Below are 12842 nucleotides of genomic sequence, written 5' to 3'. Positions count from 1 at the left end.
AGAGGCAACCTTTACCGACTATATTACCATGGATATATATATATATATATATATATATATATATATATATATATATATATATATATATATATATACACACTGAGAAATAGGTGTTTCTCAGCCGAACACCAAGCCAACAATTATTTGCTTCTTAATACTATTGTTGTGTTGCATTTCATTAACCCAATGTTTCCTGGTCTGTGTAATCCTCAGTGTTGCTTGGGCTCCTTAACCGTCATTCTAACTTCATGCTCCGACAACTTTATATTGATCTGGACCCTGTAACACCCTGGACCCCGACCCTGTAACAACGCTCAACTCTACGCTCTTATATCCTATAGGACCGCGATGAGGATTGCCGTAAAATAGTAAGTAACTATCAGGTGTAACTATTTGTATAATGCACTTGTTATTGGATTAATAGGGCAGAGATTAATAGTACACTAAATAGTACACACATTGGATTAATAGTACACTAAAACAGCTGCCTATGGTTATGCATTGTATGGTTATGCATCTATGCTGGTTAACATTGTAAATGTGTGGCCACGTCTGTGGTAGAAAAAAAAAACAGCTGCCTAAAAATCTGATCTTAGCATTTAGGGTTTGACCTAACTACAAAGGTAATTGTATGAAAAAGAAAGATTTAGGCTAGTGATAACCTTTCACCACTCGTGTGGACCTTTGTGATTCCGCGATTCTGATTCTTTTATTTATTTATTTATATACAAGAAGGCACATTGAGTCCGTGAGAATACATAGCACGGTAATCTACAATCTTGTCGAGCCACTAGTACGCGCAGCGTTTCGGGCAGGTCCTTAACCTAACAGATAATTTTAAGTAGGTAACCTAGTAATATCACTATGATATGGGAACTTTTTCAATCTCAAACAATATTGAAATTAAAAATATCAGTAGGAGCCATAAGGAGGATTCGAACCTATGTTTTGGGTACTCCCAAGCAAACACCTTAAACCACTACACCACGACTTGATAAAAAACAATATAACCTGGGATTAAAGTGAATCCTTTAGGGCTCCTGAGGCTTACATTGAAGCCTAACTGAGGTTTCATACATTGTCCCAATGCAGTCTGGTTTGTAGTCTATGAATTCTGTCTTCTACGCTTCTCTTCAAATATACAAAGAAATCACATTAACGTGAAGTATCAATGAGAAAATCAATGGGAGCTATGACTAGGATTCGAACCTATGCTCTGAGTACGCCAAACCAAACGCCTTGGACCACAACACTACGACATGGCAGGAGGAAACACAGTACGTTGTACTACACACTCATCCAGTATATTATAATATATAAATACAACTTCATCAGTATATATTCTAGCACTTAATGATGAGGTGGCTATCATGTGAATTCAAATTCTGTTACAATGTACCCATCATTACACTTATTTGTTAGCATAAGAACCTGCCCGAAACGCTCTAGGTGCTAGTGCAAGAATGTATCACATACTCACCAACATATGTACTTTCACAACCCATTGTACCTTCTTGTACATAAATAAGTAAATAAAACCACTTAACCTAAGTTAGACCTAACTACTCAGCACATACTACTATGAAATAATATTACCGTTTTGCGAGAAAAAACAAATTTAGAATACGATGTAGCCCGTTAAAATTTGTTATTGTGTTCCTCTGTGCGTCCTCAGTCGCTCAGACGAGCCAAGCCTGAGGACAGATTGGTGCTAGTTAAGTAGCGTTCAATCTTGGGGGAACATAGTATAAAAAACAAATCCACAAAGGCCGTGACAAGGATTCGAACCTACATCTGTGAGCATCCCAGACGCTGCCTTAATCGACTGAGCTACGACATGGTTAAAATATAGTGTACATAGTATAAAAAGTCTCGTTTATTTGATTGACAAAAAAATTACTAATATTACACATAATAATAATATTGCATTTTTTCAGTGGACTCGGCTCAATATTCTTTGCTACTGCAGTGGTGTATTTAGAGTACACTGAACACTTGCCTAGATTCAATGAACTGTTGGCCATCCTTAACTACAATACAAGCACCCCGTAAGTACAGCCACCTACGTAACGTTAGCCGAGTAGGTTAGTGTAATTTTGCTATTATATATATATATATATATATATATATATATATATATATATATATATATATATATATATATATATATATATATATATATGCAATTGGCTATCATTAAACACTGATCATTTGTATGCGGAAAATCCAGAGAAATGGAGATGAACGTTTCGGCCGATCTGGGCCTTTGTCAACACCGGACTCCAGTCAGTCCGGTGTTGACAAAGGCCCAGATCGGCTGAAACGTTCATCTCCATTTCTCTGTGGATTTTACGCATATATATATATATATATATATATATATATATATATATATATATATATATAACTGAAAACTCACACCCCAGAAGTGACTCGAACCCATACTCCCAGGAGCAACGCAACTGGTATGTACAAGACGCCTTAATCCACTTGACCATCACGACCGGACATAATGAGGTGATAGCCGAGGCTATTATGTCCGGTCGTGATGGTCAAGTGGATTAAGGCGTCTTGTACATACCAGTTGCGTTGCTCCTGGGAGTATGGGTTCGAGTCACTTCTGGGGTGTGAGTTTTCAGTTGCATATTGTCCTGGGGACCATTCAGGCTTGTTCGCATTTGTGTTCCTCACGTGTGCCCCAAAGAATGAGGTAATTTGGTAAAATGCTATGCCCAAGATTACTATCCGAGTGCCGGCGGTGGGGTGGTTCAAATAGCCTCGGCTATCACCTCATTATGTCCGGTCGTGATGGTCAAGTGGATTAAGGCGTCTTGTACATACCAGTTGCGTTGCTCCTGGGAGTATGGGTTCGAGTCACTTCTGGGGTGTGAGTTTTCAGTTGCATATTGTCCTGGGGACCATTCAGGCTTGTTTGCATATATATATATATATTTTTTTTTTTTTGATGTTGAATACATATATTCTGATGTTGATTGATGTTACCACGTTAGCGAAATATAGCCACTTAAGTAAGATTATCTCAGGGTTCATGTACACGTGTATTTCTTTGTTCCAATACACTATTCGTCACTAGTGACAATTGAGATTATTGAGATTAGAAAACCCTCAACACATAACTGATGTTTTATGCCTAGTATTTTAAATTTGTTGATATGAATAGATCGGATTAGCTAAAGATATTGTCTATAAATATTAGATAAACCAAAATATAAGTCGATTCACATTACTGACATGCTGCCAGCCCGTATTAAGCAAACTCTCAAATATAAATTTAAAATTTATTGCTAGTTTAATGATTTGAAATGATCTTTTCAAATAGTTTCACAATAGCCTTATGTTCCATACAGGCTCGTGAATAACACTCAGAAAACGAAAGAAGTCAAGGGGGATGATTCAGCTTTCATTAAGCTCTTGCATGAGCCAACATCTCACCCACTAGCTTCAAGGATTCCACAACATGAGGTTACCAGTAAGCCTCCACTACTCGAAATTAATGTAAACGACTCTCATATAACAAGGAAAGGAAAAAGTAATGTCCCAAATGTTAATGCGACAGGGCAGAAACCAGTATCGCATATGCCATCTTTGAAGACTCTACAAGAAATAAGTATCACTATGCCTCCGCTTTCTACCAATAGCGTGAATATCCCACAGAAAACATTCGTTCATCCTCCAGTTTCGGAAGCTCCACAAGGCATAAGTACCGTTCGGCCTCTGCTTGAGCTGGGGGATTCAAATCTTCCCTATGATGACTTGAATCCCGAGAATATAACCTCAAAACCCGTGGACGTGAATTACGAAAAATTCAAGAACATGGACAAACTCGACCCATATAATCCGCCACTAAAGAAGATTTTGTTCTGGAATGAAGTAAGTGAACTCTCATTGTTAAGATATTGTCGAATCTTCATATGGTTTATATACTTACCATTATTCAATGGCCTTTACCGCAAAACGAATTTATTTGTGTAATGTAAACGTATTTACTTATTATTTATTTTTGTACTTATTGGTTTGGTGTTATGCTTAATGTATATCAACTTCCGGAGGGTTATTAATGACCTAATTTTTTTCTAATCAGCAGGTATGACCCAGCTCTAGACATACACCAAATAAACAGTTAACTCAGATTACTCAGATGAATATTATTAATAATTGTGTATACAATTCTAATTTTTAAGCCGATTTGTTTTTCTCATATATAAAGAATTTTACTGAACACTTAATGTATTTTCAGGTTTTTGGAGATCAATCCTTTTGGTTCGGGTTTGGTCGGGAGCCGTTCCTGCGGGCGGGGTGTCCCGTGAACACCTGCATGACTACGTCAAACCGATCCAGGTTCCCTCTTAAGGATATTGACGCTGTATTGTTTCACTACCGGTCCGGGGATATTTCCTTTCCTAAAGAGCGGTAAGACTTATTATTTCCACAGCCTAATTATGCCCTTAAAGATTATAATAGACACGCATAGTATCTAATGTCTCTCCTTGCAGGTTCGTAGAAAAAAAAAACATTTCAGGGAGAGGCTTGACTTTTTCACATACGACTCACAATGCAACACATTCATTGCTCCTTTGAACAAGTCGTTGATGTTAATCTATAAATATAGTTACTGATACCAATTGAAGGTTTTTAAGTTCTACTGATTGCAAATATTGTAACAGCTGCAGTCTTCATATAACTCATATTTTGAAGGATAGTAGAGTTGGCTTCGTTCTCGAATCACATTTGGGGGATCCCGGGTTCGATTCCCGGGCGGGACAGAAATGATTGCGCACGTTTAATTTCACCTAATGTCTCTGTTCACCAACAGCAAATAAGTACCTAGGAGTTAGAAAACTGTTGTGGGGTGGTACCCTAAGTCAGTATTTCGACCTAGGGTTGGGACCTGTGTGTGTGTGTGTGTGTGTGTGTGTGTGTGTGTGTGTGTGTGTGTGTGTGTGTGTGTGTGTGTAGCTAATACATAGAAATGATATAAGACAACAGTTTTCAGAAGTCTCGTCAGATGTTGATTTAACTGTTCCTGCCGGAAGCGGCTAGGTTATTGTGTACCCCATACTCATCCTGTGAGCGGTAGCGCAAAAAGGATTACAGAGGGCACAAAAGGTCTTTATGAGACATCAACGGAGATTATTACATAAACAATTTCATCTACCCTTCAAACCTTATAATTATAATGTCAGCTAGTTACAGAGAATGTTATATTTCAGAAACCTCAAAGTACCGGTATATATTTTTTATAGATTGCTTAATAAATAAATAAGCTCCTAGTGATATGAATAACGGGTGAAATGACCTACTAGAAAATTACTGAAGGTGTAAGTAAAAATTATGCAAGGGATTTGAATACAATACACATTTCAAAATGTATAATACAATAAATGCGATAAAGATATGCAGTACGAAGCTTGCCTTACAAGTTGTCGGCTTTTAATGTTTAATAATCATTTATCATATGTAAATTTATAATAAAAACTTCAGTGAAACTTTGCTTTCTGTGTTCGCAGGTTCCTCCATACCCGCTACGTATTCTGGCTGATGGAGTCTCCAGCCCATCTGTTTAGAAACATTGAACCTTACACCAATATCTTCAACTGGACATTTACCTACAGATTGGACTCTGATTTCGCAATGCCGTATGTAGCTATGATGACAAATTTACACAAAACTATAATTTTTATCAATTTGGTTTATTGTTTTTAAGCAAAAAGTTTTAAATCTTTGAGTATAATGGGTTTAAGAATATAGGACAGTTCAATTTTAGCAAGGTTCTCCTATTGTCATTTCTATGTACTGTATACTCAAATAATGCATTTATTACATTGGTGGTAATCCTTTGTAATGTGTACACTGTCATGTTCTTAATTGTTTAACAGACCAAGTCTCGCTAAGTTCCCTTGTTGGCAACTTTATTATGTGATTTTTTTTTTTTTGTAAGAGGGTGACAACAGGTTTTAAAACCTATCAACCCAACACAACATCACTTAAGAAAGCCTAACTTAATAACATGGTTTTTAACAACTAGAAAACGAGCTCATTGCGTAAATCCTGTGTACGTTTGACAATATCCTGACAGACGGCCTTTCATTTGTGAAACAAATATTATTTCATGAAAGTCTCCAAAGTAAATCAACATCATTTTATAGATATAAAAGAACAATAAAACATTGACTTAATCTTTACTTTTGGTTGCCAGGTATGGCAGGGTATACCGCCGCCGGAAGCCCCTCGAACCCATTGATAAGAACTACGCAGCCAACAAAACCAAGATGGCTGCCTGGTTCGTCTCCAACTGCAATACCATCGGTGGGCGCAAAGTGTAAGCAAATACACTATTCTCCTATTTATGTGTGTAAATCACGAAAAATAAATACGTGATTAAAAATGTGATAGTGTCAGACCACGGAGGAAAATTGAAACAGGAATTTCCTTAAGTACTTTCGTATATTAATACATCTTCAGAAGGAGTGGTTTTACAGGTCGAGTACTGGATAGGCAGGAGAGAATGGTGGAGTGAGGTGAGGTACAATAAGTGGACAAATATCTCCTATTTATGTATAATCTTTGTTCGAATAAATATGCTTGATTAATAAACCTGTATAAAATATATATGTTTCGCATTTTAGTATTTATGGGAACACGAACTCAAGTTAAAAATAGATTAATAAAGTTGACAATTCGACTTCAAGAAGTTTATCAAAGTTCTATATACTAATCATTGTAATCGTCCGATGAAATTAAAAACCGGAGCCATCCTGTTGTAACCATGATGTACATGGTCAGAACTGTGTTTTACCAGATTCCCTGCGGTGTTCAGGTACTGACTACCAGGTCCAATTTATTCTGAACGTTCATTATACTAGGCTGGTGGAGATTCACGTAAGACTGAAACACACTGTTCAGGTGAAACACTGTTCCCTAGCACCATAATGCTGATTCGAACAACAACACGTACGTCAGTTTAATGTATTTTAGCGGGTATTCAAGCCATAAACCTGCCTGCCATAATAACACTGATATCCTAGTATGACAGTGTCAGACCACGGAGGAAAATTGAAACAGGAATTTCCTTAAGTACTTTCGTATATTAATACATTTTCTGAAGATGTATAAATATACGAAAGTACTTAAGGAAATTCCTGTTTCAATTTTCCTTCGTGGTCTGACACTGTCATATTTTTAATCACATGTTTATTTTCGTGATATACACACATATCCTAGTATGTGTGTGTTGCAGCCAGTCTCAAAAATTAAGTCTTCTAACCTTAAGTGATATTTACCGATTGGTCTATTTTAATCTTAAATCCACTTCAGGGTTTCATTAATTCGTAATGTATAAACATTGAAACCTCCCCCCGGCCAAGATACGAACCTTGGCCAAATCGCTCAGGAAGCGCGGGGCGTGGCGAATGTGTTAGCCACTGCGCCACATTCCCGGACAATGTTCAGGACTGGAGTATATTTGTTGGTTGGCCAGTAAGCATGTGTGTGGCTTTAATAATCTTCCGGAGGTTGATAGGCCTTTAGTTGGACACTAAGAACAAATATATACACTGAATTTGCTATGGGCTCAAGTGATCTATTTGCTGTGGGCTTAAGTGATCTATGTCCAGAAATAAAATATACTTGCCTATTGGTTAGTAAGGTATTGCTAACACCCACTCAAGGGTTGTTAGCGCCCTATCAACCACTCAAGGGTGCTAACAACCATGAGTGGTTGATAGGCCTTAGGACCAAACCTAAAGTATACTTTAATTCTGAACATAGTTCAGGACTATAGCAAACTTTCAAATGTATATACACAAATAAAAAGGGTACACACTGTTGATAAACAATATATTAAAATTGTAAAATACTGAATACTAATAGATTTTACCCACAACATTTAACCCTCTTGCCTGTTATCTTCAAAAGGCTGGTCAGTACGTTGAGACAATGGCTCCAGATTGACCAGTACGGTGGCTGTGGAGAACTCAAGTGTGGGAAACACGAAGCAAGAAAGTGTTACGCTATGCTTTCTGCAAACTACAAGTTCTACTTCTCGTTTGAGAACTCTCTCTGCCGAGATTATGTGACAGAAAAGCTCTTCAATATATTAAGGTACTTTGTTGGTCAACACAAAATGTATTATGGATAGGTTTGTCAATATATGAAGGAGCATTCAAAATTTCTAAACGCCTCATAATAATTGTGAAATCATACTCTGAATTCATAGTTTTGCAAATCTTTTATCTAGTTGGTGGCTTATGTTTCTTGCATCCACTTGAACTAGTCAGAATAAGGCAGACCAGTTCTGTCATCATAATCTTTCCATATGCTATATAGTGCTTTATCCAAATTATTATCTTATGAGATAATATAAATGCATGATTTTCCAACTAAACAGACCGTTGGTTAAAATTTTAGAATCTGTATTTTCACAGGTACTCAAACATCAGTTAGTGATTTTTTCCTTTGTTTAACCTATATAAATATGTCCATGCTATCATTATATATTTTAAGAGGTAATTAAATTAGGAACGGCGTTGTATTAACATATAATGCGTTTGGAAGTTTAGTAATGACTGTATGACGGTCACGGATCTCCTGCACTTGAGTATATTGTCTGTGGAGTCAGGTAATGTAGAGTTAAAGGAAGTAGGGCTTAACACACGAAAAAAGCATGTACACTCCCACGTCATCACTACTCTTTTTAAACAAATCTAACTTATCCTACCAGAACTTAACTAAAAATACGAGACAGCATATTGTATTTTTTATGTAGGGTGTATACGACGTCATTATAACGTCATAATGTTCACGTCGTTAGAGATTTCAGATTCTGCTGATTAAAACTTTACAGTTCATACCCTAATGCAGGGTAGACGTGGTTCCCGTGGTGTATGGACTGGCCAACTTATCAGTTCAGGCGCCGCCACACTCCTACATTGACGCTCTCAGCTTCCCCACGGCCAAGGCGCTGGCCGACTACCTCATCTACCTCAACAACAATGACACCGCCTACAATGAGTACTTCAGGTAAGTCCGAGAGCGTCTTAACCAGTTTATTGATATTCAATTTATTACACAATTTTCTGGAGATCTTAAAATTATTATCAACTACAGTATCTAATTTTTTATTTCTTTGAGGACTTTGTAATATAACATTCACTACGTCCGTTAATTTGCCAAGTTTTATATAAGATAATAATAATTGAATATAATAATAATTCTAATTAATATAATTACTATTAACACTTTAAAGCGCGCGGGCCCCGTGAAAAAAAAAACTAGCTGCATTACGCGCGCGGCTTTTTGGGCTCTTGAGCGTAAACACCAAAAAGTGTGTAATCTTTTCACTCTCCTGACACCAATTCTCGAGCTACGTATTTCATTTTGGTATCAATGTGTTGGCAATAAAATTCTCTACAAGATCATATGTATAACATGTCACCAAAGCATTAGCTATTCCACCACGAAATAAATAAAACGTAGATCACTCGCCTGTGACGCCCAAACAGCAACAAAATGTTCATACTCTTTTGTGTGTTGTCAGCTCCACATTAGTCCTACAGCGTTATCTTTTATATCACTGAACTCGCAATAAAATTCCCTACACAGACATATGCATATAAATGTAGAATCATAATCGCGGCCCACACCAAGAGTGTGTGAAGTGGGCGATTACCCTCGTTGTGTCAACAACTCAATAGTCCCTCCTCTAAGTTACAATACAATGCCGTTTTCTCAAATAGGCCATATGCCTATTAGAGAAAACGGAAATTTAATGGCAAACATTTTCATACTAACCCCAAGTCGATCGAATAAGAATTGGATTTATATTTTTTTTTTTAGATTGGCCGGCTATTTACGGCGCGGTTGCGGAACCCGTTAGCCGAGTGGGCTGTATATTTACGGTCCGGTTGCATTAAATAACTTATTAAATTTCAACGTATCACCTGGCAAAAAGACTTAACGAACTCCTAACTCCCGACCACGGGAGACATCTCCCGTCACGCAGGGTGCAGTCGCACCTCCACAGTATCAGCTCTTGATACTGGTAATGGCTCAAAAGGGCCACCACTTATGGGCTATTCATGCCCGTGCCACCTTTTGTGTGGCTTAATCTTCATCAATCAATCAATCTATTAAATTTATTATTATTCTTATATTAAAAACTTAACTGCCTTACCCAACAGGTCTGTAATACGAGTGACAATCATAATTACAATATTAATAATTATGCCTTTAGCCTTTTAAGTCTAAAAGGGTATAAGCTGGAACATTTCTCCCCAGATGGAAAAGGTTTCACCAGATTCCAAGTGACTGGTTAAACTTTGCCAAGCCGTACTGTGACATGTGCGAGAGACTCCACAACGACAACACCACTAAAATGTACGACTTGCTGAAGTGGTACGTCGACGACGCCCACTGCAAGACTCGGCACGACAAGGACATCAGCAACTTCATTAGTGGGTAAGACATCCCCCCTGCGTCAATTATCAATTATTGTGTACTTCAGCAGTCTTTATCTGCGTCAAGTGGCGGCGAAAATGTGTCCTAAAGAGTAAAAACTAACATTGTCCACTTGTGTGAGTCAGAAAGAATGAATGTACAAAGTATTGTGTGTATTGTGTTGCTATCAGACGTTTAATGTTGTGTTTTCTGCATATCTATACAGCCATAGAAGAATACATTTACCTGGGAACATTGGTGTATGTGTGTGTGTGTGTTTACGTATGAGTATGTGGGTTTTTGTCAATAAAGTGTGTAATTGTGAGCATATATACATCACTCAGAGTGTGAGTTACTAAGAGATCTTCGGAATGCAATCATTTAAAGAACCGACTACAGGTACAATTGTGAGCCTTGCGCATTTTATCTTGAACTATGCAATTTGTCTAAAATACATTTAACGCAGATTTATTGTAATTATTTTAAGGCTAAAAATGTTTCTAAGAGTTTATTCAATACACTAGCTTTCAGAGAGTGAGCAAATGTTTAGCATAACGCTCGCTGGCAACTATGAATTATTTCCATTTAACATGTAACAGAAGAAATACTTTATTTTACAGGCGATAGGCGTACAACATCTCGATGAACTACTTCTACACCATAAGCATTTCCTCTTGAAGAATAAAATACCAAAGACACGAAGGCTCCGAAGTTAGCAACGGAGTTTCAGTTTCAGCTTCAGTTTCGAAAATTAGCAAAGCTTCGAGTGGAAAGAATGGCGTGTATACGGCTTAGTGGACGACGTATCGAGTCGTCGTCCTGAAGACGTACTCTTGTAGACTACTTTTTGTCCTCAACTCTGAAGCTCAATTTAACTGGGGAAATTAAGTCTTTTCTTACCTTGAGGAACTGGAGAAGGTTGTGGCCAAGTTCAGCTGAGGTTTCTGACGCATTTGGCAACTGTGGAAGATAGACACTACACATTAAACACTTATTGAAAAAATAACACATTATAGTATAACAAAACTGCTCAAGTGTGCCTTGTCGAACTTAATCAGAGATTAGGTAACCTACTAACCCGTCCTGCTGGTAATGTATGTCCTTGGTAATGTATGTCCAGATATGAATATGATGGAAATTGTGCCCAATACCTTTGACTGCTGCGCCTGTGTGACCTCAGTTTTGCATTTATAAACAAGGGGTTTGGCGGGTACATAGATATCCACGGGCTCACCATAGCCCGTGCTGCTTGGAACTGCTTGTTCCGGGTAGCGAATCTTTAACAACAACAACAACGGGTACATAGAATGGACTTTGGCCTTTGTTTATGAGCCCAGGCTGATTGACTTACGACTGCTGTACCACTTCGAATAACGGTAGTTATTCGATAGTGGTATTCGGTAGTTATGAACCAATACAATTGCATGAAATGTTTATTTCCAAGGAAGTGTGAATGCCAATTAACCTAACCTAACCTAACCTATCGGCCCACGCAAATAAAAACAAAACAAAAAACCGTGAATGTTTGTGAATGATATATAGTAACCTTTTTTTTTTTGTTTGTTGGGGATTTTGACGTCAAAATTATTCAAATTTTGAATATATTATTCAAATATTTTATTATTATTCATATATTGAATAATTAATATATTGTATTATTAATGCAATATAAATATTGTATTAATAATACAATATATTATTCAATATATTGTATTATTCAAAAAGACAAGTTGCCGTTGTAGCGACAATTTCAAACCCTCTTCTGTTTTATGAAGGAGGTTGATATTTATTATTTAGACTGAATACGGGTCTACGATTAGCTTTCGAATGTCTGTTATTATGTCTCAATATTCATTAGATAATTTAATGTACGCGTGTTATTTAAATATATATATGAAGATTTTTAAGAAATTAAAATTTTTTAGGAAAATTTAGTTTAATTGACCACAGGGATGGTGAGGAAGAATAATGACGGTAATAAAAAAGGATTAATTACGGAAATAAGTTGATGATTGAAGAGGAAATAAGAAAATGGCTTCAAGTTACTAAGACTTTACTATGGAGGCGGCCGACCTCGTGGTAATCGACATACATATAAATGGACGTAAATATATGGAAGACAGTTGCTCACCTCGAGCTGAAAGTCTTCTGGGAGGGGCGGGTTGAAGCAATGCGATGGCTTCTCAGGGGCGAGGATGGGCGAGGTCCAATGATAGCTGGCCAATACGGGTGCCGGATAGACTCGGCACGATAACCAAAGTCCAGGGGAACGTTTCTAACAGGTCCAGCTGCGAACAGGTGCGGGTCTTCTCTGCCTCCTGGCGTGCCGGGGATGGAGTGGGGGGGGGGGAGATGCGCACAGTCACTGCGCAGGGCCGCCGTCCACC

At 37.6% G+C, this 12842-nt stretch overlaps 1 protein-coding gene and 1 long non-coding RNA gene across 2 annotated transcripts in view; one reads left to right on the top strand and one right to left on the bottom strand.

Annotated features, from left to right (window-relative positions):
* LOC123771747 (alpha-(1,3)-fucosyltransferase C) overlaps nt 1-12385 on the top strand; it is a 17886-nt gene extending 5501 nt beyond the window's left edge. Inside the window, exons 2-11 of the mRNA XM_045764471.2 lie at nt 214-368; nt 1938-2048; nt 3369-3891; nt 4259-4431; nt 5529-5657; nt 6218-6340; nt 7936-8121; nt 8881-9039; nt 10297-10476; nt 11076-12385. Of these exons, the coding sequence (XP_045620427.2) occupies nt 349-368; nt 1938-2048; nt 3369-3891; nt 4259-4431; nt 5529-5657; nt 6218-6340; nt 7936-8121; nt 8881-9039; nt 10297-10476; nt 11076-11082 (1611 nt within the window). The 5' untranslated portion in view covers nt 214-348 and the 3' untranslated portion in view covers nt 11083-12385. The remainder of the gene's footprint in view (nt 1-213; nt 369-1937; nt 2049-3368; nt 3892-4258; nt 4432-5528; nt 5658-6217; nt 6341-7935; nt 8122-8880; nt 9040-10296; nt 10477-11075) is intronic.
* The window catches only part of LOC138356893 (uncharacterized), a 26290-nt gene extending 13448 nt beyond the window's left edge, over nt 1-12842 (bottom strand). Inside the window, exons 1-2 of the long non-coding RNA XR_011224686.1 lie at nt 12587-12842; nt 11356-11415 (exon numbers count right to left, since the gene is read on the bottom strand). This is a non-coding gene — a long non-coding RNA (uncharacterized lncRNA). The remainder of the gene's footprint in view (nt 1-11355; nt 11416-12586) is intronic.

Source organism: Procambarus clarkii, chromosome 75, assembly GCF_040958095.1.
Source record: "Procambarus clarkii isolate CNS0578487 chromosome 75, FALCON_Pclarkii_2.0, whole genome shotgun sequence".
Lineage (NCBI taxonomy): Eukaryota > Metazoa > Arthropoda > Malacostraca > Decapoda > Cambaridae > Procambarus > Procambarus clarkii.
Note: the sequence above shows the minus strand (reverse complement) of the source record. Positions and strands in the feature narration are given on the sequence as shown.